This window comes from Coenobita brevimanus, chromosome 57, assembly GCF_032717465.1.
Source record: "Coenobita brevimanus isolate Jiangsu-jjx chromosome 57, ASM3271746v2, whole genome shotgun sequence".
Classification (NCBI taxonomy): Eukaryota; Metazoa; Arthropoda; class Malacostraca; order Decapoda; family Coenobitidae; genus Coenobita; species Coenobita brevimanus.
Genome location: NC_137010.1, coordinates 14,666,748 through 14,690,227, shown reverse-complemented (window position 1 = coordinate 14,690,227; position 23,480 = coordinate 14,666,748). Strand labels below are relative to the sequence as shown.

The window sequence follows — 23,480 nt, the reverse complement described above, 5'->3', positions numbered from 1 at the left end:
GGAGAGAGGGAGTAAGTGTGATGAGAGAGGTGAGGCAGTGATTGAAGTGGGAGGGATAGGGCCGAGTTGGAAATGAAATGGGGATGGGTAGAGACTGGAGGTACTGGGGTGAGTTTGAAGGTGATGGGATGAGTTTGGAGGTGGTGGGATGAGTTTGGAGGCGGTGGGATGAGTTTGGAGGTGGTGGGATGAGTTTGGAGGTGGTGGGATGAGTTTGGAGGTGGTGGGGTGAGTTTGGAGGTGGTGGGGTGAGTTTGGAGGTGGTGAGGTGAGTTTGGAGGTGGTGAGATGAGTTTGGAGGTGGTGAGGTGAGTTTGGAGGTGATGGGGATGAGTTTGGAGGTGGTGGGATGAGTTTAGAAGTGGTGGGATGAGTTTGGCGGTGGTGGGATGAGTTTGGAGGTGGTGGGGATGAGTCTGGAGGTGGGGGGATGAGTTTGAAGGTGGTGGGATGAGTTTGGAGGTGGTGGGAGTGAGCCTGGAGGTGGTGGGATGAGTTTGAAGGTGGTGGGATGAATTTGGAGGTGGTGGAACGAGTTTGCAGGTGGTGGGGTGAGTTTGCAGGTGGTGGGGTAAGTCTGGAGGTGTTAGGATGAGTTAAGAGGTGGTGGGATGAGTCAGGAGGTAGTAGGATGAGTTTGGAGATAGTAAGATAAGTTTGGGGGTGGTGGGATGAGGTTAGTGGTGGCATGACTTTGGAGATGATGGGATGAGTTTGGTGGCAGTGGGGTAAGTTTAGAGATGGGGGAGGTGAGTGTGGAAGTGGCTGGATGAGTTTGGAGGTCATGGGATGGGATTGGAGGTTGTAAACAAGACTGGAGGCGGTGAAATGAAAATGTTAGAATTAGTGGAAAGGATGGTATGGAGTGGAAAGAAATTTGAGGAGCTGAACGAAAGATGATTGAGTGGGATGCAAGACGAACAAGGAACTCTTACCAGACGACTTGGGAGCTGAAAAGGGATCGAGTGAGGGAGTGGAGAGTGAGTTGAATGAATGGGGAGCGAGGGGATTCAACTGGGAAGAAAGGAAACCGAGTGGACAGAGAGATGGGATGGAATGGAGATGTAGAGTGGGAATGAACAGGACGGCGTGGGAAGGGAGAGGGATGAGTGGGAACTGAGAGGTATCGGAGAGGACTGAATGTCATCCTCCCTCATAGACATCCGGAAAGGGATAGGAGAAGTGGTAAGGGAGTCAGCGAGTGAGAAGGCAGTGGGAGACAGTAATGACCACAAAGACTCCTTGACGACTGCCTGAGAGAGAGAGAGAGAGAGAGAGAGAATGTAAGTGAAAATGGGAGAAAGAAAAAATAGAGGAGAGAGAGGAGAGGAAAAGACAGACATAAGATAAATGAGAGAGAGAGAGAGAGAGAGAGAGAGAGAGAGAGAGAGAGAGAGAGAGAGAGAGAGGAGTGGTGTCAAGTAGCAAGTGAAGGTCAAGAGAGAGGAAGAGCGAGGATCAGGTGGAAGTACGAAAGTGAGAGTTGGTCGTGTGTGAAGGCGAGTCGTGAAAATGAGTGTTTGAAATGTCTGAGTGTGAGTGAGAGTTACTTCTGTGAATATGCCTGTCTAAGTGAATTAGTCGTGTGTGAAAGTGAGGACTCTGAAAGTTACTCATGTGTGAAAGTGAGTGGGTGGGATGTGAAACTGAGTGTGTGAAAGTTGGTGGGTGGGATGTGAAAGCGAGTGAGTATGAAAGTGAGTTTGAAATTTGTGAATGTAAACTGTGAAAATGACGAAAGGTAATTGAGTGAAAGTGAGGCTCAAATTACAGCGAATCGTGTGTGAATGAGACAGGTAAAAGTGAGCTAGAGTGCCAAATTAAGCGAGCCATGTGTGAGAGTGAGGCGTGTGAGAGTGAGCTTTAGACTGGAACAGGACATATGAAAGTGAGTGAACGTGTTGGATCACTGAGTTGTGTGAGAGTGGGTGGGAAAGTGAGTGTCATATTCTAGGGGGCGTTGGGGAGAGAGTGTCATGTTCTGTAGTGGGTTGTGTGCTAGTGAGTGTGTCTTACTGGAGAGAGAGAGAGAGAGAGAGAGAGAGAGAGAGAGAGAGAGAGAGAGACCGACCGACCGACCAAATGTAATGTAAGAAACTTGGAAAATATCAGTGCTAAATGAGAGTGATGGTAATAAGTATTCTATAAGATCCAGTGTGTGAGTGAGTGAGAAAGTAAGAGGGCGATTGTGAGAGAGGGAATGGGTATGAATGAGAGGGTGGAAGAGAGCGAAGGAGAGAAAATGAATAGTTGTGAAGGAAAGAGTAAAAATATAAATGATGCAGTGAATGTGGAAGAGAGAGAGAGTGAAATAGTGAGTGTGAGTGGTAGAATGAAAGAGGAAGTGGGCGTCAGGGTAGCGGTGAGAGTTTCATAAGAATTAATTCCCTCTTATAGTCTTGAGAGAGAGAGAGAGAGAGAGAGAGAGAGAGAGAGAGAGAGAGAGAGAGAGAGAGAGAGAGAGAGAGGAAAACGGGGGGAGGCAAGGAGAGAGAAGCAATCTAAATGGAGATTATTCTCTCCTACTCCTCCTCTTCCTCATTCTTCTCTGCCTTCCCTCCTCCTCCTCGTCCTCCTCATTCTTCTCTGCCTTCCTTCCTCCTCCTCCTCCTCCTCCTCCTCATTTTTACTTCTCTTCCTCCTCTCTTCATTTTTCCACCTCCTCAGTTGGCAGTGCATTGAATATTTCAGTTTGTGTGAAGAAGGGAGGAAGGGAGAAGGGAGGAAGGGGAGGGAGGAGGAAGGGAACGTGTCGGAAGGAAGAGAGAGAGAGAGAGAGAGAGAAGCGTAAGCAAAGAAAGGGGATTTGAACGAAGGAAAGTAGGAGAGAGGGAGATGAGAGTGAAAATATGATGAAGGAGAGAGAGAGAAGCACGAAGGAGGAAGGGAGAAAAACAGATGAAAGGATGCAAAGGAGAGAAAGAGGAATTGTGCAAGGAAGTGTGCGCATGAGAGGTGAAGGGAAAGAAGGAGTGAGAATGAAGTGTGTGTGTGTGTGTGTGTGTGTGTGTGTGTGAGAGAGAGAGAGAGAGAGAGAGAGAGAGAGAGAGAGAGAGAGGAATGACAAGAGAGTACGAAGGAGGGAGGGAGGGAGGGTGGAGGAGGAGGGGAGGGAAGCGTGGGGAGATAAGCGACGAGGGAGAGAGGAGGAAGGAAACGGGAGATAAGAGGGGATGGAGGGAGGAGGGGAGGAGGAGGAGGAGGAGGTAGGGAGTGAGGGAGGGAGGGAAAGATAAGCGAGGGAGATGAAATGCGAAGGGTACTGCCACCTGTTATAGTGAGAGAGAGAGAGGGGGGGGAGGAGTAGTGAGAGGGAGGGAAATTAAGGTACGACATAGTTTATCGTCTCTCTCTCTCTCTCTCTCTCTCTCTCTCTCTCTCTCTCCATACCCTCCAATACAGTATTCTATTTTTTTTTTCCTTTTCACTGTGTTGCAAATGAGAGAGTACAGTGTATTTATCTCCTCCCCTTTTTCTCCATCCTTCCTAACCTCAACAATTGCTCTGGAAACCTGATAACGTTCCTCTCTATCCCCAGTCCCTCCCATTTCTTCTCCTATCCTCCTTTCCCTCCATCACTCCGTCTCTTTATGGGAACTTCTGAACCTGTGTCTTAACTTCGCTACATCTTTACTACGCCACTCCCACTCCTCGTAAGAAGTAAAGGTCTTGTTATATTCCTCTTCCACACCTATTCCCCTTCCTCCTTGCCCCTTCCCTTTCCTCTCCCTGTCTCCTCTTCCACATCCGTCGGTCTTCTTCCCTCCTCCACCTCGTGAGTCTCCCCGTCAACAAAAACTCTTCCTTCATTCCTGACATTCCCCTCGCTAGTTTACCTACAACTTCCTGCTTTATTGTCTCCCTCTCCATCCCTAACCTCTCTATTTTTGCCCTCTCCACCTGTAACCCCCTCCATCTCTAACCTCTCCGTCTGTAACCTCTCCACTCATAACCTCCTCATCCCCAACTCTCCACCCATAACCTCTCCATCTATAGCCTCTCCACCTCTAACCTCACCACCTCTTACCTCTTCATCTATGACCTTTCCATCTCTAACCTCACCTCCTCTAACCTCTCCATCTCTGACCTGTCCACCCATAACCCCTCCACCTCTAACCCCTCCACCTCTAACCCCTCCACCTCTAACCCCTCCACCTCCCCACAGGAACTACGGAAACAGTGCCAAGATTTCGCGACGGCCCTGCTAGACCACACTCGGTCCTCGTACGAACTGGAGGTGCTGCTCAACCACGACCCCACCGGCCCCACCTACGAGCACGGCGAGAGGATGCATCTGAATAGGCTCAAACTGGCCATTAAGCTGAAGCAGAAGAAGGTGGGTGAGAGAGAGAGAGAGAGAGAGAAAGAGAGAGAGAGAGAGAGAGAGAGAGAGAGAGAGAGAGAGAGAGAGAGAGAGATGAAGAAAAATGGAAATCTGATGGACATGGAAACTTGATCAGATGAGAGAGAGAGAGAGAGAGAGAGAGAGAGAGAGAGAGAGAGAGAGAGAGAGAGCTGAAACGAGAGATGGACGCGGAAATTTGATCAGATAAAAAAGGAGAGAGAGAGAGAGAGAGAGAGAGAGATGATGAGAAAAGAATGTGTCCACAGAATTTGTCCATCAAACTCAAGCAGAAGAATATGAGGAGGGGGAGCAGGGAGAACAGAGGGAAGTAGTGGGGAGGATGAAAGCAGGGAGAACAGAGGGAAGTAGTGGGGAGGATGAAAGCAGGGAGAATGAAGGGATAAAGCAGAGAGAAAGAGGTAAAGGGAGAAGAGAAAATGAGAGGCATGGAGAGTGAGAGAAGAGACAAAGAGAGAGAAGAACTGAAGGAAGAAAGACTTGGGGGAAGGAGAAAGAGGAAAGGATTGAAGATAAAGCAGAAAGGTAAGAGGGGAAAAAAAAACAAGAGAAAAGCAAAACACGGATAGAACAGGGAGAGAGAGAAGTAAAGAGAGAGAGAGATAAACAAATGAGGTATATGAAAAGGGTGGAGGAGGAAGTTGCGTAAAGCAGAGGAAAGGAAGAAAAAGAATTGGAACACTGAAGAAAACTCGTAAAATAGAAGTAAAGGAGGCGAGGACAATATATATATATATATATATATATATATATATATATATATATATATATATATATATATATATATACATACAGAGAGAGAGAGAAAAAAAAAAGATAGAGAGAATTGAATGAGAATGCATTACGGTGCATGGAGGTGTACTAACAAAACGATGAATAGCTGGGTTAATATGTAGATTCAGAAAGATAGATTCATAACTGGATAGATAAGGATGTACATTAATGGACAGATGAAAACAGAAATAGGAATGAGGAGCAGGGAAAACAAGGTATTGGAAAACTTTAATAAGGTCTTTTGATCCTGGTATTCTGGCTACAGTTCTTGATCTTACCGCTGGTGTGAGAGCGTCGTGGTACTGAAGGAGTCAACCCCTTCTCAGCAACGACTTTTTTGCACTTTATTCACGTTCCTGTCAGACCATTTCAGTGGGCTTAGGAGAGCATCTTATTAATGACGGAAGTTGAAGGTGGGCAACTCCTCCAGTTCGGAAAAAAAGATAAGATAAACTCGACCGGTAGCGGGAAATACGAATCACACGTTCCTGGATTGAAAGAGTTAAAGAAGCTTTTATCCAAGCCCTCCAGTTCGAAAAAAAAGTCTCGGAAACTGATTTAAGTCGCCGGGGAAATAAATGTGTGTGTGTGTGTGTGTGTGTGTGTGTGTGTACGTATATATGTATGTACGTATGTATGTATGTCAGTCATCGTAGTACGGTAGAAAAAGACCTTTACCCTTTCAGTAGAACGTCTTTTATTTTGTTCTTCCTGCCCAGTTTTTTTTTTTTTTTTTTTTAGACGTAAAATTAAGCTTTGACTGACTCATTATACTTTTTTGTTTTTTAACGGGGTTGTTTTATATGCTTTATTGTCATTATCACGGTATTTTATTCAGCTTAAGACACGCACCATAGTGAGGTCAAGCTTAGAGAGAGAGAGAGAGAGAGAGAGAGAGAGAGAGAGAGAGAGAGAAGGGAGGGTGGGAGTCGGACAGAGAAGATAAAATGTGAGAGTGAGAAGAGGAAAAATGGAGATTATGAAAGAAGGGAGAGGAGGGAATGAATATTTGATGAGAGAGAGAGAGAGAGAGAGAGAGAGAGAGAGAGAGAGAGAGAGAGAGAGAGAGAGAGAGAGAGAAAGTTATGGAAAAGATAGGGTGAAACTTTGATCTGACAGACAAACAGACAGGCAGATGGACTGACACGCAGACAGAAATCGAAAAATTGAGCTTATGAAGGGACGTGTGTAGGGAAACTGAAAAGAAGCACTTGAGAGATAGAGATAGAGGAAGAGAGAGAGAGAGAGAGAGAGGGAGAAAGAGAGATTTTAAAAGAAAAGAGGAGAGGAGGGAAAGGATATTGAATTCAGGCACTCAAGGCTTATCTTGGCTTTGGTTGGCTATTACACTGAAACACAATGTGTGTGTGTGTGTGTGTGTGTGTGTGTGTGTGTGTGTGTGTGTGTGTGTGTGTGTGTGTGTGTGTGTGTGTGTGTGTGTACCTGATTCACAGTAACAAGTTGATGTAATTGGTGTGTTCCTTCTTATTGACTGTGTCCATAGATTTGTATTAGTCTAACGATGCTGTGGTAGCCCCATGCTGGCGTACCCATCTCCTGATCTCTCTACACGTGTTTTAGGTTTGAGCTCACGACGTGGTGGCTTTTAAATTAGGTGCTAGTAGTATGTCCTTTCACGTGTGTATGCTCTTACCCTGTTCTTACTAATGACGTACAGTATATACACGCTGACACACACACGTAGGCAATACAACACTTCACACGCACATGCATCACTTGACCTACTTACACAACCCTTCCCCAGTCCTACTTTGCCACCTCGTTGATGGGATAATTGACGCTATTATTGGCCTCTTAGTGTGTCTAGTCATGCAGTGGACCAGAAATGGCTGATATGAACTAACGGAGAAATCTGTCATCTCTGTCGTCTTTTTTGTTGAGTTTGGTAGCTGTTAAATGTACGCTTGTTCCTATCTGTCTGTATCTACCTGCTTATCTGTGTACCGGTACTCGTTTTCGTGTACATCTATCTGCCTCTCTGTCTGTCTTTCTGTATCTATCTGTCTGTCTGTCTGTATCAGAATATGTCTTTATCCGCCCATCTATTTCTGTTTATCTTCCTGTGTACGTCTGCTAGTCTGTCTGTCTGTCTGTCTGTCCATCAGTCCATCAGTCTCCTCTCATCCATTTTCCCATCTCTCATTTTGCCTCCACAATTTTTCCTCTCCGTGGCGGCTAATATCATCCTAATTAGAGCTATCTCTATGCAGACTCACTCCCTCTCTTTTTGTCTCTTCCTCTCTTTCCTTCTCTCACTACTTCTCTCTCTCTCTCTCTCTCTCTCTCTCTCTCTCTCTCTCTCTCTCTCTCTCTCTCTCTCTCTCTCCGTAATTTTCAATATTTTATAATTTCCTTTATGTGTCTTGCAAACAGAAAATCACTTTGAACTCAGAATAAGTTCATTAACCGAGAGAAAATGAACTGAGAGAAAAATATCAAGAGGAAGAGGGGGCAGAGAGAGAGAGAGAGAGAGAGAGAGGAGGGGGGGTGACTGAAGCTAATCACAAATGAGATGAGTGACAAGAGAAGATGTGAATTGATAAAAAATAGATATGAAAGCAGAAATACTAAAGAAATAGGACAGGCAAACTTCATAAAAGAGCGGTATGGGAAAAAGAAAACAGCGATAGCGTAACGGCAACTGTTTTTAACCGCCTCATGGTCAGTTCATTTCTACTGTTCTATCTCAACTGACGCCTGACGATTTTACCAACTGAGTGAGTCAAAGGAGCCCGAAGCCTTTTAGCCCGTTCAGCCCGAGGACGTCTGTATTATTTCATATTACGTTTTGATTTTGTTTTCAGTTTTTTTTTTTTTTTTTTTTTAAAGTAAGGAAGCGATTCATGATCTCTGAGTCGTCCAGCTTGAGAACATCTCCCAAGTTGAGGAAAATCGTCTGAAGGTAGGACGAATCTGGGAAGGGAAGAAAAGGACAGAAAAGACAGACAAGTATTACAAGTTATATATAGACCCTCGTAGCTCATTCGGTACCGCCAGACGACTATTTGGGTTAATTTTAAAAAAAACTATTAAAATTATAAATAGCGGTTATGTTTGGAACTTCAGAATTAATGGTTTTGGCTTAGGCCCATTTACGAATTCAGATTTACTCAAAAGCACAAAAAAGGTTGTGTTTTTGTGGCCAAGAAAAAAAAAAGTGGTCTAGTAGTAGAATAAAGATTTTTTGATCACGCAAAACGTCTCCTGGGACTTGCGTCAGTCACTTACCCTTTAACGTTCAGGACTGCAGCAGCCTGACGTGGGTCCCTGTGCCACGAAGGGGATTGGCGCCATTTAAAATCAGCATTAGGGTATGACGTCATTATGAAATGTGTAGACATGCTAACTTCCATTTTTTTCTCCATTCAGGTTTTTGTCGCACCCACAGAGGCAGCCAGATGCAGTGTTTGTCCCTAACTGTGTCACTCACTCACTGTCTCACTAGGGTACTATCATTTTGTGAAGGAAGGGTGCAAATTATATAGATATGAAAGGGATGCAGATTATATCAATATGAATGGATTGTTACGAAAAGGAAATTTTACGGTAGTTAATGTCCACCCGGGCAAGGTCTTGAGTACAGTGGGACCTCCGAGGGTCGGCCACCACAGGAAGACTGGGGGCGGCCTTTAGGTGTTCCGGTCAGAGTCGAGAGGCGCGGCCATAGTTTTTTTTTTTTTTTTCCTAAGAACACGAAATTTTGCCTAGTGACAGACCTTCACATGGGCCAGGTTTTAGGCATGGTGGGACTCCCCCTGCCCCCACAGGGGATGGGGTGGAGTGACCCGGGGATGGGGGAGGTATTGCCACTTTTATTTTCCTAGGAACACGTATCTGCGCAGTGGTAGGCCTATGCTCGGACCAGTTTTTTGCCAGAATGGAACACCCGGGTATCACTCCGCCCCAGTAAATACGGTAATTATTTTTAACCTTTGTAATATTTCAGGGGTGAGTGAGCTATCAAAGATATCCTTTGTCTTGTTACCCATCATTTTCTTGTAGTATAACAGGTCACAGTGTGGGAGTGTATATGAGGCAGGGTTGTGTGTCGTGGAAGGAGAGGCTATTACCATCATACATTTTGTAGGGCAACGTGTCATACATATATGGAACATTGGGTAGGGTAAGCTCCAGGAAAAACAGTGATTCTTACTAAGAAACGAGAATCCTTGGAAAAGGCGGGGTTGTTACTGAGCAGGGAAAGTGCCACTATATTTTTTGTGTGCAAGCAAGCCCTCACTGGAAAAATTGCCTGAACTTAATGAGATGGAGGGAGAAGGCGGTGGGTGGGGCGGGAGGGTGGTGTGTCGGGGAAGGAGTCGTTAATGAGCAGGGACACAAGTGGTTGTTGTAGCCCCGCTGACGATCAAAATTAAATCAGGGTAATGAAGTGGAGTGGCAGTTTGGGAAGCATATTTGGCGTGTCATGAGAGGCCCTTACTTATTGGGGCTAGAGATACTTGAAGATGCTTTTGTTTAGTTTAGCAAAATGAACGTGGCAGCTCAGAAGGGTTCATGGGGTGTGTTGTGGGAAAATGGTTCGTTACTGAATAGGGACAGGTTCTCTATTTTTGTATATTTGTTTTCTGAAGCTGTCCCTCGCTGACGTAATTAATTAATCTTAATGAGAGTGCAGCTTGGGGAGCATATGAAGCAGGGTGGCGTGACGTGGGAAGAAGGGGATCTGTACAGAGGAGGAACAGGTACATGTTTTATTTTTACATTTTATGTGCTATGCTATACTTTGTTTACTAATTAATTTTTGCTTTTTGGTGGCCACTTTCTCAAAGACGAAATAAAGTTGATCATAATGGAAATGGTAGTTGGGAGGACATATTAGGGAGGATGGTGTGTGATAGAAGGACGGGTCGTTACTGAATAGGGATAAAATAAATTTTGGATGTTCTCTTGTTGCAGCCACCGCTCACAGACAATATAAGTTTTGAATAATGAGGTGGAGAGATAAAGTGGAGCAATATATGAGGGCTGGTGGTGTGTTATGGGATCATTATATACTCGTACATACATACAGTAGGTATATACATGCACACCTATTTGGAGGAAGTACCGTATGCATTAGAAGTGTGTCGTGGGAGGAGGGGTCTTTCATGAATAGGTACAAAAATACCCTGAGGTTCTCTGGTCGAAACTACTGGTTGATATAGTTGAGCTTTAAGTGTAAAGAATAGTGTGACCAGCAAGTGGGGCAGCCTGATGGCGGAGGGTAGGGTGACGTGGAGGCGATTTTTTCTTGGCGCCCCATCCGGCATTATGGCGTCTGGCTGTAGGTATAGATAGGTAGATAGCATGATAGATGAGGAGGTTGGTATTAGGTTTCATTAGTGGGTATAATTGAGAGAGGTGGGTTGTCATGAGAGGAGGGTTCGTTAATGAGTAATGACACATCCCTCGGGGTTGTATTATCTAGCCCACCACCTCGCACTGGCAGAATGAGCTGGGAATAATGAAGTGGAGGGACGGAGCGGGATGTTGAGGACGGGTGGTGTGTTGTTGGGGAAGGGATTGTTACCGAGGAGGGACAAATATACTGAATTTTTTTTTCGTGCTTCCTCATTTACCACCCAGCGACCGTCTTAACGCTTGAGAATATTATTTATAAAGCGGTAGATGGCAGTGAGGGTCGAAATTTTTATCTGCCTGGTCTTCTGCCCCCCAACATAACTTTTTATTCTCTTTATTTTTCTTCGGGGAGGGGGGTGCAGGGACGGTGTGGGATGGTGTATTTGTATCTGTGTACTGTCAGCCTATTCTTTCTTGGGCGGTTGTTTATCCATTTGTTATATTTATTTGCTTTTCTATTCCTGTATCCATTTGAAACTCAATTTGCTCTTCTTCCATCCTTGTTTCCCTTTCTCTTATCATCCTATTCTCTTTTCACTTTCTTTTTTCCCTTCATTCTCTTTTATTCCTTCCCACACTCTTTCTTTCTATCTTTTTTTTTTTCCTCACACTTCCTCCTTTTCTTCCCTTCATTCGCTCGACCTCATTCTCTCCTTTCCTCCTCTTCTGTCTCCCTCTTTCACTCTTCTGTTCTTTCCCTCCTTACTTTTTCCCTTCCCAACCATATCTTTTCCCTTTCCTCCATACTTTTCTGCCTCCCTTCCTTCTCCCGTTTCCCTCCCTTCCTTCTCTCCCTCATTTCCTTCGCTCTTTTCCTCTCCCTACTTCTCTTCCTCATTTCCATCTAACTGTCCATATACCCATCTTCCACACCGATCCATTTTTCTATTTTCCACAACATCCACCTCACATGTCCAACGTACAACAACAACTGGTTTACATATGATAGGAAGGCCTTGATTTATTTAAGCATTCATCCCTCTGTATATCCACACATCTACCCTTCTACCCATCTTCTAAACTCATCTTTTTATCCATCCTTCATCAGCACGCGAAATTCTCTCTATATCCAAGTCTCACATCTTTCTATCCATCCATTTGTGTGTCTTTATGTGTTTCTGTTAGTCTACCCGTCTGTCCATTTGTCCATCTTCCACGCGCATCTCATCCCACCATCCATGTCCATCCACTTACCCTTCCATCCCTTTTCAGTTCGTGGCGCATCCCAACGTACAACAACTGCTGGCTTCCATCTGGTATGAGGGTCTGCCGGGGTTCCGACGTAAGAACATGGCCCTTCAGGCTTTGGAGATCGTCAAAATCGGCCTCCTGTTCCCCATCTTCTCCATCGTGTACATCCTGGCCCCGCACACCTCCCTCGGCCAGACCATGAGGAAGCCTTTCATCAAGTTCATCTGCCACTCGGCCTCTTATCTAACCTTCTTGTGTAAGTGATTTTTTTTTAATGAAAATTATGTAATGCCATCAAGGGAGGCAGACTGGTCATCTATCGTTAATGCGTTGTGCCACTCTGCTTCCTCTCTTAACGCCTTATGTTGATGAAGGAGGTTGCGTTGTTATTAGCATTGTCGTTAGTGTTATATTTGTATTTGATTACAGCGCCTTCTCCATCCAAATTCCCATGAAAAATTTAATACGAGACACAGATAAGTCAGTTTAGAATCACAGGATCCATGGATATGCTGATTTCCTGGAATTAAATAAACACAAAATTCGCAAGCAATATCGTGCATTCACATTTTTACCCACAAGACTCCTTGAGTGTACACGAGAAATATTTGGAGTGTCTATATCATTTCTTTGTAAGTATTAGAATAAATAAATAGATAGATAGACGGAGAGACAGATGTTCAGTGAATGATTAGTTGATTTAATATTACTAAAGCATACATACATACACACATACCTCTGTTAATGTAATCCTTCCTATCCTTCCTCCCATCCCACCGCCAGGCCTGCTGATCCTTGCCTCGCAGCGTATCGAGACAGTGATCGTGGACTGGTTCGGCGCCACACCCACGCTGAAGAAATGGGTGGCCACTGATGTCACCACGCGTAGGGGGGCACCGCCATCGCTGGTCGAGTGGCTGATACTGGCGTGGGTCTTTGGTAAGGCAGAGAGAGAGAGTGAAAGCGAAAGAAGTGAGAATCCTACTTTTTATCCATACAGTTAATCTTCTTACCATCCAACAACTTATCCATCCATTCAGATTTTCTTACTTTTATCCATCCATGCAACAATTCATTACGCCATCCAGTCATTTATCCAGTTAGATTTTCTGAGTTTATAACCTTGTCTCCCTTCCTGCTCGTCAGTAATGTATGTTTCTGTGTGCAGGTTTGATATGGTCGGAGATAAAGCAGCTGTGGGACGTAGGTTTAAGGGAGTACGTGGCTGACATGTGGAACGTTATTGACTTCATCACCAACGCCCTCTATGTCGCCACCATCGCTCTCAGGATTGTGGCATATTATCAGGTGTGTGTGTGTGTGTGTGTGTGTGTGTGTGTGTGTGTGTGTGTGTGTGTGTGTGTGTGTGTTGATGTGATGCACTAACTTTAGGAGGTTATTCCAAAGGTCACTGGCACATCAGAATGTTTGGATTCGCATCGGTTAGGAATAAAAGGTCCTGAATGGTAGTGTAGGAGATGCCACCCATTTACACCCTCCGTTGCCAGCTCCTGATACTTTTCACAATTATATTTTTACATAAAATAACCCATAAAGGTAATCTCCAAGCGCACTGTACACTGTCAAACAAACAAAAGAGACCTTGCTATGAAGGCCTTGGTGGGAGGCCGCGAGCGGATGGCATGAAAGTGTGTTGGTGGCAGCGTTGGTGTGTGAATGTGACCCTTTGGTAGGAAGTAACCCTGAAAGACAAGAGTGATGACAATGGAACTGAGAATATTAAGGAACATTTGTGGATTTTTCGGTTGGATAGGATATGAAACATTAAATTTGTGAAATATGTGAAGTAAGTCGATTCATTGGAGGGTAGAAGACTGTGCCTAGATTGTATTGTTGTTGTTGTAGGTATTATTATTATTATTATTATTATTATTATTATTATTATTATTACCATTTCTGTAGTTGTTATACAGGGCGGTAAGGAAGCTGTGAGGCTGAGAAAACAAATATGTATAGGGAAGTGAAAATATGTGGTTGAGTGTGAGGGCGGAAGGAGGCGTGGACGACCAAATAACGCTGTACACTCCCTCGTTTTGTAGTTTTTGTTTTTACTTGGTAGTCGACGGAGTGTCTCTAACGTGCAGGCATTTGTGGGTTTGGTGTTTTATTATTATTATTATTATTATGTTACTATTGTGGTGCGTGTTGCGAGTGTATAAATGAGAGATGGCGTGAGAAGCAACACCCTGCAGCGCCGGTGAAAACGACCAACTGCTCATTATAGCAAGCACTAGCAGGAGAGAGAGAGAGAGAGAGAGAGAGAGAGAGATGGGGGAAGAGGGAGAGAAAAGCAATGGATGGGAGGAAGGGGAAAGAGGGGAGAGTAGAGAAGAGGAGAAAAAGTGAGGTAGATGGTGGGGGAGGGAGAGTGGAGTAAGGAAGAAGGGAAAGAGAGATGGAGAAGAGAAAGAATGAGTGGGGGAGAAAGGAAGAAAGAAGTTAGGGAGAAAAAGAGAGAGAGAAGAAGAAGGGGTGAGAGAAGACGAAGAATAGTAAGGAAGAAGAGAAATGGGTAAGGGAGGGAGGGAGGAGGAGGGGAATGAGAGGAGGAGGATGAGATTGAAGGAGAAGAGGAGACAGCAAAAGGGAGGAAAACAAGAAATGAGAGAGGGAGGAGGAGATTGGAGAAGGGGAGGAGACAAAGGAGTGAGAGACTTGAGGAGGGAAAATATATGGTAAGAGTGAGAAAATAGGCTTAGAAAGGAGAGAGGGAAGAGTGGTGAGAGGGGGGGGAAAGATGGAGGGAAGAAAGGGAAGGAAGTTGCAGTGAGGAAAGTGAGGAGAGAGAGAAGGGAAAGAATACGGAGGAAATGTGAACAGATGAAGAGAGGGAGGAATGCGGGGAGAGAGGAATGAAGAGGGAAAGAGGGGAGGAAAAAAAGAGGAAGAGGGTGAGGAAGATTGAGAGAAGAGAGAAGAGCAGGACGAAAGGGAATGAAAGGTGGGAGAAAGATAGGGAGATAGGAGGTGAGGAAGAAACGGCATGGGAGGAGACAAGATGCAGGAAGAGGAAGAAGTAAAATGAAGGAATGGAGGAAAGAAGTCGGAATGAGGGGAAAGAGGAAAGGAGGAGGAGGTAAGAGTGAGTGAATGAGTGAGAGGTAAGGAAAGTGTGAGTGAATGAGTGAGAGGTAAGGAAAGTGTGAGGGAATAAAGGAGAGAAAAAGAGGAATGAAAGAAGGCAAGAAAGAGTGAGGAAAAAAGGAAAAGGAGAAGGGAAAGAAGGGAGGAAGGGAGTGAAGAGAGGAGAGAGAAGAAAAAGAATGAGAGAAAAGGGGAAAGAGGGAAGAATATCATAAATGAGAATGGTAGGAGAGGGAGAGAGGGAGGGAAAGATAAAGAGGGAAGGAGGAAACGAAATTGGGGAAAGTGTGTGGAGAGAGGAGTAGGGGAGATGGAGAGAGAGAGAGAGAGAGAGAGAGAGAGAGGAAGAAGTAATAAGGGAGATAGGAAGTTAGCAAAGATAATGATGATGATTGAGAGAGAGAGAGAGAGAGAGAGAGAGAGAGAGAGAAAGAGTGAATGAATGACTGATAATTTTTCCAAGACATCACTTCAGCTTTACCTTACTTTTCTAGTTCACACAGATTGGATACCTCAGTCAGTGCTAAAACACTCAGTAAGGCTCGCTTTCCTTTCAACTCTTCCATAATTACCAATGCTTTTTCCAGTTCTTTGATTATCCTTGTCATATCGTCTCTGTCTTCTTCTAACCACTCTTTTGCTTTCCCCACGTGTTCAAGTCCCTCATTTAGTCTTATATATTTTATTTCGTTTCCTCTCTTTCAAAACTCTCCCTTTCTTTTCCATTTATTATTCCCTTCAGTTCGATGGCGCGTTTTTGCTCTACTCTTGCTAGCTCCAGACGATTATATTCAACTTAGGAGAGACTTCAAGGTGGAGGGTTGAGTGAGAGCACTGATAAACGCCTTCACTGCAGTACGAGTAGGTCTCCTTAGGCAGAATGATATCGTACAGAGTTACGAGGAATGAAAAAATACCTTTCTCTCTCTCTCTCTCTCTCTCTCTCTCAACCTTTAGTGGGAAGAGGTTTCCTTCACGTGAACAAAATCATCTAGCGGCAGCCCTGTCCTCCAAACCTTAGACGGCATTATCTACCACCAGGCCCTCTTATTTAGCATAGTCCCTTGAATCCCGTGCCGTATTATGATTGTTTATTCGTGTTACTTATAGACTATTTTATTGATCTTGGCATTGACCTTAGTTTAGGAAGTTAGCGAAAAGTGTATCTCACCCCCTAGATATGAACGTCTCTACTAACCTGGTGAATATTTGGGTAGACTGAAGAGGTTATTTCTCCTTGCTCTTCAAAATTTCTCTCCATTTTTCCTCTCTCACCTCAGGCATTTCAAACTTCCTTCTTTCATTGACTCCCTTCTCCTTTAACCTTCCTCTTATTCCTACTTTTTCAAACTCTCCATACCCTCATTTACCCCTCCCTCGCTCGCTCTTTCCCACCCACTAATTTTCTCGTACTATCTTACTAACCTAACTCGTTGCACCTTCATTGCTATATCTTAAACTCGCCTTACCTTCCTCTTTTCTTTCCCACCTCTGCCTCCCCCACATCCACCAATTCTTTTTCTCCACTCTTCTTATCCCACCCACTAACTCCCCTTCCCCACTCTGCCTCCACCACACTAACTCCCACTTCCCTCTCTCGCATCCCAGCACACTAATTCCCCTTCCCCACCCTCCCCACCCCAGCCACTAACACACCTCTCCCACACTTGTCAGGTGCAGCGGGAGATCCGGCTCAATCTCGGGACCCAGAACCTGCCTCGTGAGAAGTGGGACACGTGGGACCCCATGCTGATAGCCGAGGGTCTCTTTGCCGCTGCTAATATTTTCAGGTGAGGCCTTGGTTCGTTTACCTTTACCTGGACGAAATTTGGATAATTTTGCAGCCTATTTCCTCGACCCCAGCGGCAGAATAAGATGAAACTACGGCTCTACATCTGTTCCATTGGACTCCTCGTTAATTACCAGATTCTAATGTGAGCCTCTTGTTGGGGGTCAGCATGCATGATGGAGAGACGGCAGTTTTAGGTCAGGTTAAAGTGAAAAAGAGAATATGGTTACGTCTCTCATTTGTCTGTCTCTCCCAGTACACTCTTCTTTTCTTATTCTTTTTCTCTCTTTTCCTTTTCTTCCTGATAAACCTCCCTGCCAGCCTTACTGAAGGTGGTATTCATTTCTTCAGCAGCCCTTGCCTCTCCCATCTTAGTTTTTCATATACCTGTTTTTCCTCCTTCCTATCCGTTCCTCCCTTCTTTCCTTCCTTCCCTTGTCCTTTATCCTTCCTTCTCTCTTCTTCCTACTTTAGTAGGTATTCTCCTGGCTTACCACTTCCATCTCATGATGGTAACTGTATCCACCATAAGTCATTAACTCCACATGATTCTCTCTCTCTCTCTCTCTCTCTCTCTCTCTCTCTCCTCCTCCTCCTCCTCCTCCTCCTCCTTCTCCTCCTCCTCCTCCTCCTCCTCCTTGACCCCCCACAGCTCCCTCATATTAGTGTACATCTCCATCAACCCTACTCTCTCTTTCCCTCTGTCTCCTTTCTTTCCTCAGCCTTCCTGCCTCTCGTTAACTTATTTCCTCTTCTCCATAGTAGTTCTCCTTTCTTTCCCTCCTCTCCATACCTCCACACCTAATCTCCCTCCCCTCCCCGCAGCTCCCTCAAGTTGGTGTACATCTTCAGCGTCAACCCGTACCTGGGCCCCCTTCAGGTGTCTCTCTCCCGTATGGTGGTCGACATCCTTAAGTTCATCTTCCTCTACCTCCTCACCCTCTTCGCCTTCTCCTGCGGTAAGTCCAGGGCGTTGGGCAAGTAGAGTAATTATGTTTCTCAAGTAGAGCATAAGCAGACTGAGTTTTGAAAGTACGGCGTAAGTGCAGGCTGTCTTTCTGCTGTCAGGGATGCTTTCGAAAATATCAAAAAATTGGTCTGTGTTTAGCGCTATAAAATGGAGACATGGCAGATCAGCTTTCCAGGTATCAACGAAACTTTAGGCAGATTTGAATTTGTAATTTAGCGAGGAATCAGCAGCAAAATGGCATATGAAAAAGGCGTCATATAACATGGACTTGTAGTACAGCGTGACTAGAGCAAATTTGTAACCGTTTTTGTAAATGGCGTGAGTTTTGTGAGTAGTTCCGTAAGTAGAGTGAGTTTTGTAAGTATTCTTGTAAGTGTAGTGAGTTTTGTATGAATTCTCGTAAGAAGAGTAAATTTTGTATTATCGAAAGCAGAGGGAGTTTGTATGCATTGCAGTAATTTGTGTGTGTTTGGTAAGGATTCTCGTATTTACACGCGGTAGAATCACATGTAAAGATAAACAGAACGAAAGATAATAGGTAGTGAGTCTGATTTAATGAAGTTACTGGTTCCAACACTGACGTACAGCAGAGAAACGTGGATATGACGAGGGAGTGGGGGTTAGTGAAATAGGTTACCTCAGAAGTGCCACAAATTATAGTTGTTGGAGAAGAAATAACTATACTAAGCTTAACCGTAGATGAATTTTAGAAGAATATGCAATTTTGAAGTGATGCGTAATGATTATGAGATCAAATCCTCTTAACTGTAAATTGGATTTAGTTAATATCTCTCTCTCTCTCTCTCTCTCTCTCTCTCTCTCTCTCTTTGTCAGTCCATCTGTCTGTTCAGCTGTTTGCTGTCTGTCAATCTACCTATGTCTCTCTGTCCATCTGTACCTGTCCATTTATTTAACTGTCTGTCTGTCTATCTACGGTATATCTCTCATCTGTCTATTTATCAGTCTGTTTATCTAACCAGGTATGAATCAGCTGCTCTGGTTCTACGCTGACCTAGAGAAGCAAACCTGTGATCGAGGATTGAAGCCGGGGAACGGGTCGGAGCCCTTGGACGAGAGGGGACCCAACGTGGACTCCTGCATTGTGTGGAGGAGATTCTCGAAGTAGGTGGAGAGAGAGAGAGAGAGAGATTGGAAGCTCAGATAATGATAGGGTGGGTGATGATGAGGGGGAAGATTGGTAAGGGGAGAACAGATAGGTGTAGATGAGGATAGGAGATGAGGATGATGATAACTAAGAGAAGGAAAATAAGAAAAAGGAGAGGAACCTGGACGATGGCAGTGAATACGAAATAGATAAATTTAAAAATTACACACACACACACACACACACACACACACACACACACACACACACACACACACACACACACACACACACACACACACACACACACACACACACACACACACACACACACACACACACACACACACACACACACACACGGTAGATGGATAGGTGATACGACGTTTAATTGTTTGCCTTTGATCATACATGTATTTCTTCTTTTTATACACATACTTTATTATTCTTTTAACTCTCCTTCTTCCTTTCAGCCTGTTTGAGACGACGCAGACGCTGTTCTGGGCGGCATTCGGGCTCATCGACCTCACCAACTTCGAGCTGACGGGGATCAAGCCTTTCACGAGGTTCTGGGGCATGCTTATGTTCGGCACCTACTCTGTCATCAACGTCATTGTCCTTCTCAACTTGCTTATTGCCATGATGAACCACTCTTATCAACTTGTGTCAGTAAGTTCTGTGAGTATATGACATTCAGAGAGTAAGTGCCCAAAACTTTCCCACCAAAGTCGTTTCTTTATCATTATACCTTCAAAATAAAAGTCGTCTCTCCGTGTTGCGTTCGAATCTCCTGCACACCTGCCACAACCACTTCTACTTCTTTCGTCGAGGGACTACCCACCGGGGCGACGAAGGGATCCGACGTCAAATCATCATCTTGCACGGTTCTTTTTTTTTTTTTTTCTTATTTACATTTTGCAGTCTTCAGTATGATTAATTTCTCAGAGGTTCTGTTTTGCAGTCAGCTGAGATTCACAAACAAACTTACAACCATTTTTCCCAGCCGTAACTTAACTCCTTCTACGAGATGGCGTTGTGTTCATCTTAATTAGGGCACTGTGTATGGTGGGTTTGTTCTCCACTGACGGAAACTGATCGCTCCCACAACTGGAAAACTAACGCAAGGTAGCTAAAAATTCGATGAGCCGTAATTATGAGGTAGGAATGAATCCCCTTAGTTACTAAGCAGATGGAGCCGCCAGTCTGACTAAATTTAGCCATCAACAGAACTCAAAGGAATGGGGGATATTCATGAGGCTAGAGCAGTGGCGCTATAATGATTTTAGTTCGCAGTGGAAGACCTTTCTCAGTGGAAGAATTTTCTGGAGACTGCTTCTGACCCCGGCATTGTGAGATGTTACTCCAAAATTAAATAAAGTCGTCTGGATAAAACAAGAATATAATAACAAATATTTCTTTTTAGGGAATGGGTTGAGGTATCATTTGCAGGAAGTACAGAAGAGGAGAGTGCAGAAAATCCGAGAGTCTCTTCTCCCTGCAGAAGTGTCTTGGGGATGAGAGAGGGAGTTTATCTTGTTATTTTTAAATCCTGACCCAGAGATTCACACACACACACACACACACACACACACACACACACACACACACACACACACACACACACACACACACACACACACACACACACACACACACACACACACACACACACACACACACACACACACACACACACACACACACACACACACACACGGTCTCCCTTTAAATTCAAGTCAGAGATATGAGCGTCAAATGATTTTAACTTAGCTTTGGTTCTACAGGAAGGTTAAAGAGAGAGAATGTAGAATTTGACCTTGTCATATATTTGTATAGTCTACGAGAAAGCGAAATGCGAAGGGAAAGTGATCATAAAAGTGTAAAAAATATCTCCTCTTGTTTGTATTCAGCAAAACGAAATCCGAAATACAAAAGGGAAATGGTAGTAAGTTTGTTTGTAAATCTGACATCTTCGTGTAATAATTCATAACTCTTAAAAAAGATATCAAGCTACGTGATCACCCCATCTGATATGCCCCCCTCCCGCCCTTCCTCCTCCCCTCCCCACCTCTCGATCATAACAAATGTGAGTCTTGTGTTGGGTTTATTTGGTATTGGTGGGAAAACCTTTACGCCTTTCTCAGTACCACGAGGTTATTATTTTATACATTTCTACCACCAGGCGATTTCATTGACTTAAGGAGAGACTTGATGAACTGGAGGAGTTACATGTAGCCTTCCCTCACCCCTGCACTTCGTATGGTCTCCCCTGAGATGAATAATTTGACCTGGTGGTAACAGAAATAAAGTTTCTAACGTGGTAGTAAAAAGGATAAAGGTTCGATTCATTTCCCTTTGGGCACATTAGCGATTAGTTTATGATTTATAATTTGCCTGGTGTGTTCTTAGGACCAGATCTTGACATTAGCTAAGTAAGGATGTAGATAAGTCACTAATGTAACTTACTACTAACTAACTAATCACACGTTCTCTAGTATGAGTATGTGTGTCTGAGTGTGCGTGTGTGTGTGTGTGTGTGTGTGTGTGTTTTATTATTAATCACTTTTATAAGTACCTTTTTGTCTTCCTCCAGCCATCTCCAGACGATTTTTATTCACCTTCGGAAAGATCTCTGGTGATAAAGGGGTTTAACCTCTCCATTTCGAATAATCTCTTCTAAGCTGAGTAAAACCGTCTGTAGACAGCAAGGATAAAATAAGAGTGGCGTACTCGGGCTTAAGTGGTTAATTAGAGTGACTGTGCAGTAATGATCTATTTATATTACAATTAAATTACCAATCACACATATTGTGGTACTAGTAGTGTGTGTATGTGTGTGTGTGCGCAAAAGTAGCATCTTAGTTTGGACAGTATTCTTGCACCTAAATAGTCCATCTAGCCTGACTAACAGCACTTAGTTATGAGAAGCAGTTATTAGCCACTGGTATCGTGCAGTTGGAATGAGAAAGTGAATGTGTAGCTAAATATGACGCGTAGTTAAACACCACAAAGCACTCAGCTCCTAACTAGTGTATTGCTCTAAACTAGTTGTGTACGGTAGAATCACTCTCTTAGTACTTTCAGAGAGAGCAAGAGAGAGAGAGAGAGAGTGTGTGTGTGTGTGTGTGTGTGTGTGTGTGTGTGTGTTTGTGTTTTGAGGAAATCCAGTTCTGCCCTATTTTTTATTTTTTATTTTTTCTGTCGTTTCCGTTTTATATTTAGAAATATGTGGTTTCTGTTTTATATTTAGAAATGTTTTCATGACACTTTTCACATGAAAAAAGTAACTTGCACTAGATTCCCTGTGTGCATCTGTGTGTGCGCCTGTCTTCATGTACGCGGTTGTATGTGTATCTTAACCCCTTCAGTACCATTATGATCTTTACATTTGTCAATGATGCTACCAAAGAATTATTTTCAGCTTAATAAAAGTAGTCAAGGGATAAGATACAGTGAGATTCTTTTTTTTTTTCTTTCTTTTTTTTTACTGTCCCCCCCCCCCCTCCACGGGTGCTGGAGAGGGAGGCCTGGGCGCGGTGGCACTAGTATAATCAGGCGGCGGAGTCACCTAATTACTTTGACGTCCTTCAGCTCACTGTCCGCCAAAGAGATGGTGGACTACAAGAGAGAGGCAGCTTCATCTTGCCGTCCACCGAGTTCACGTTTGGATGAGCCTGGGGCCACCGCACCACCACCACACCACCCCTGGCGATTTCAAAACTCAGACTCATGTGACCTACTCTCACCTGAATAAAATCGTCCAGAGTTACCTGCAATAGAACTCTAGCGTTGTTCTGACCACACCTGAGACGGTCATTCACTATAGGCAGTAGCTATAGTAGTGAAGGGGTTAACGCGTATGTACGATTATGGATGTACCGATATTGTGTGTAATTGTTACGAGCCGTTAACCGATACCAATTCAGTCCATTTTCAAATCAAGGTAAGGTAAAACAAGTTGTGTGTAGACATTTTAGAGGACTCCTAGATACTGCTACTGGTGTGTCCCGTGATGGGTGAGCCAAACATCAGGTTAGTCGTGGCCTGTTTTGGGTAATAAATGCTGGATCAATACGGCTGCCACAAGTAAAGATGGCGGCATACATCAGCGGCCATCCACTGCACGGGTGTCATTGAGGCAGACGGTCAGTGATGGCTTAGTTCCAAATCTTCCACCAGGCCTCGACAAACAGCCGTCAAGTTCACAGTTCAGGTCCTTGTTTTATGAACAGGCTGGGGTAAAGATCTTGCCCTAAGGTGTCCGATTACATTCCCGCCGCCCCCAACATAGGTTCAGTTTTCCCCGTGCCGGAGCTGCAATCACTGATTGCCTTATGGGGGACAAGTCTGGCTCGTAAATCACTCAAGAGGTCGTTAGAAATGTACATCCGCGTCAGTTGAGAATGAGACCAGTGTTGCTGCAGCATTTATTACTCAGTATTAGACCAAAATGACCTTCTGAAGTTTGGCACACTTTTGACGAAACACCCTGTACACATACTGTAGAGTAGAAACTCTGCCTAAATGAATCTCACGGAGTTGACAGATTTTTTTTTTTTTTTCACTTGTTTCGCACATTAAAAGATATGTTTCGCCATCCTGTCTTGTGTATATATATTTTTTTCGTAATTTAGTTGCTATTTTTACTAAATTTCATACTGGCTTTCATTTACTCGACATATTTCCTTATCCTTTCTCAGTTCTGTATGTACAGTCTAGTTGTCTTGTTTTCCATTGTAAGCTTATATGTTAATTTTTTAACATTTCCATATTTCATTTATCACTTTATATATATATATAT

General features: G+C 44.1%; 1 protein-coding gene across 1 annotated transcript in view; it reads left to right on the top strand.

Annotated features, from left to right (window-relative positions):
• Positions 1–23,480, top strand: part of LOC145401902 (transient receptor potential-gamma protein-like) — a 151,296-nt gene that overhangs the window by 58,544 nt on the left and 69,272 nt on the right. The window contains exons 7-14 of the mRNA XM_080274008.1: positions 4,166–4,336; positions 11,732–11,966; positions 12,494–12,649; positions 12,879–13,018; positions 16,490–16,605; positions 17,430–17,563; positions 18,555–18,696; positions 19,153–19,348. Of these exons, the coding sequence (XP_080130134.1) occupies positions 4,166–4,336; positions 11,732–11,966; positions 12,494–12,649; positions 12,879–13,018; positions 16,490–16,605; positions 17,430–17,563; positions 18,555–18,696; positions 19,153–19,348 (1,290 nt within the window). The remainder of the gene's footprint in view (positions 1–4,165; positions 4,337–11,731; positions 11,967–12,493; positions 12,650–12,878; positions 13,019–16,489; positions 16,606–17,429; positions 17,564–18,554; positions 18,697–19,152; positions 19,349–23,480) is intronic.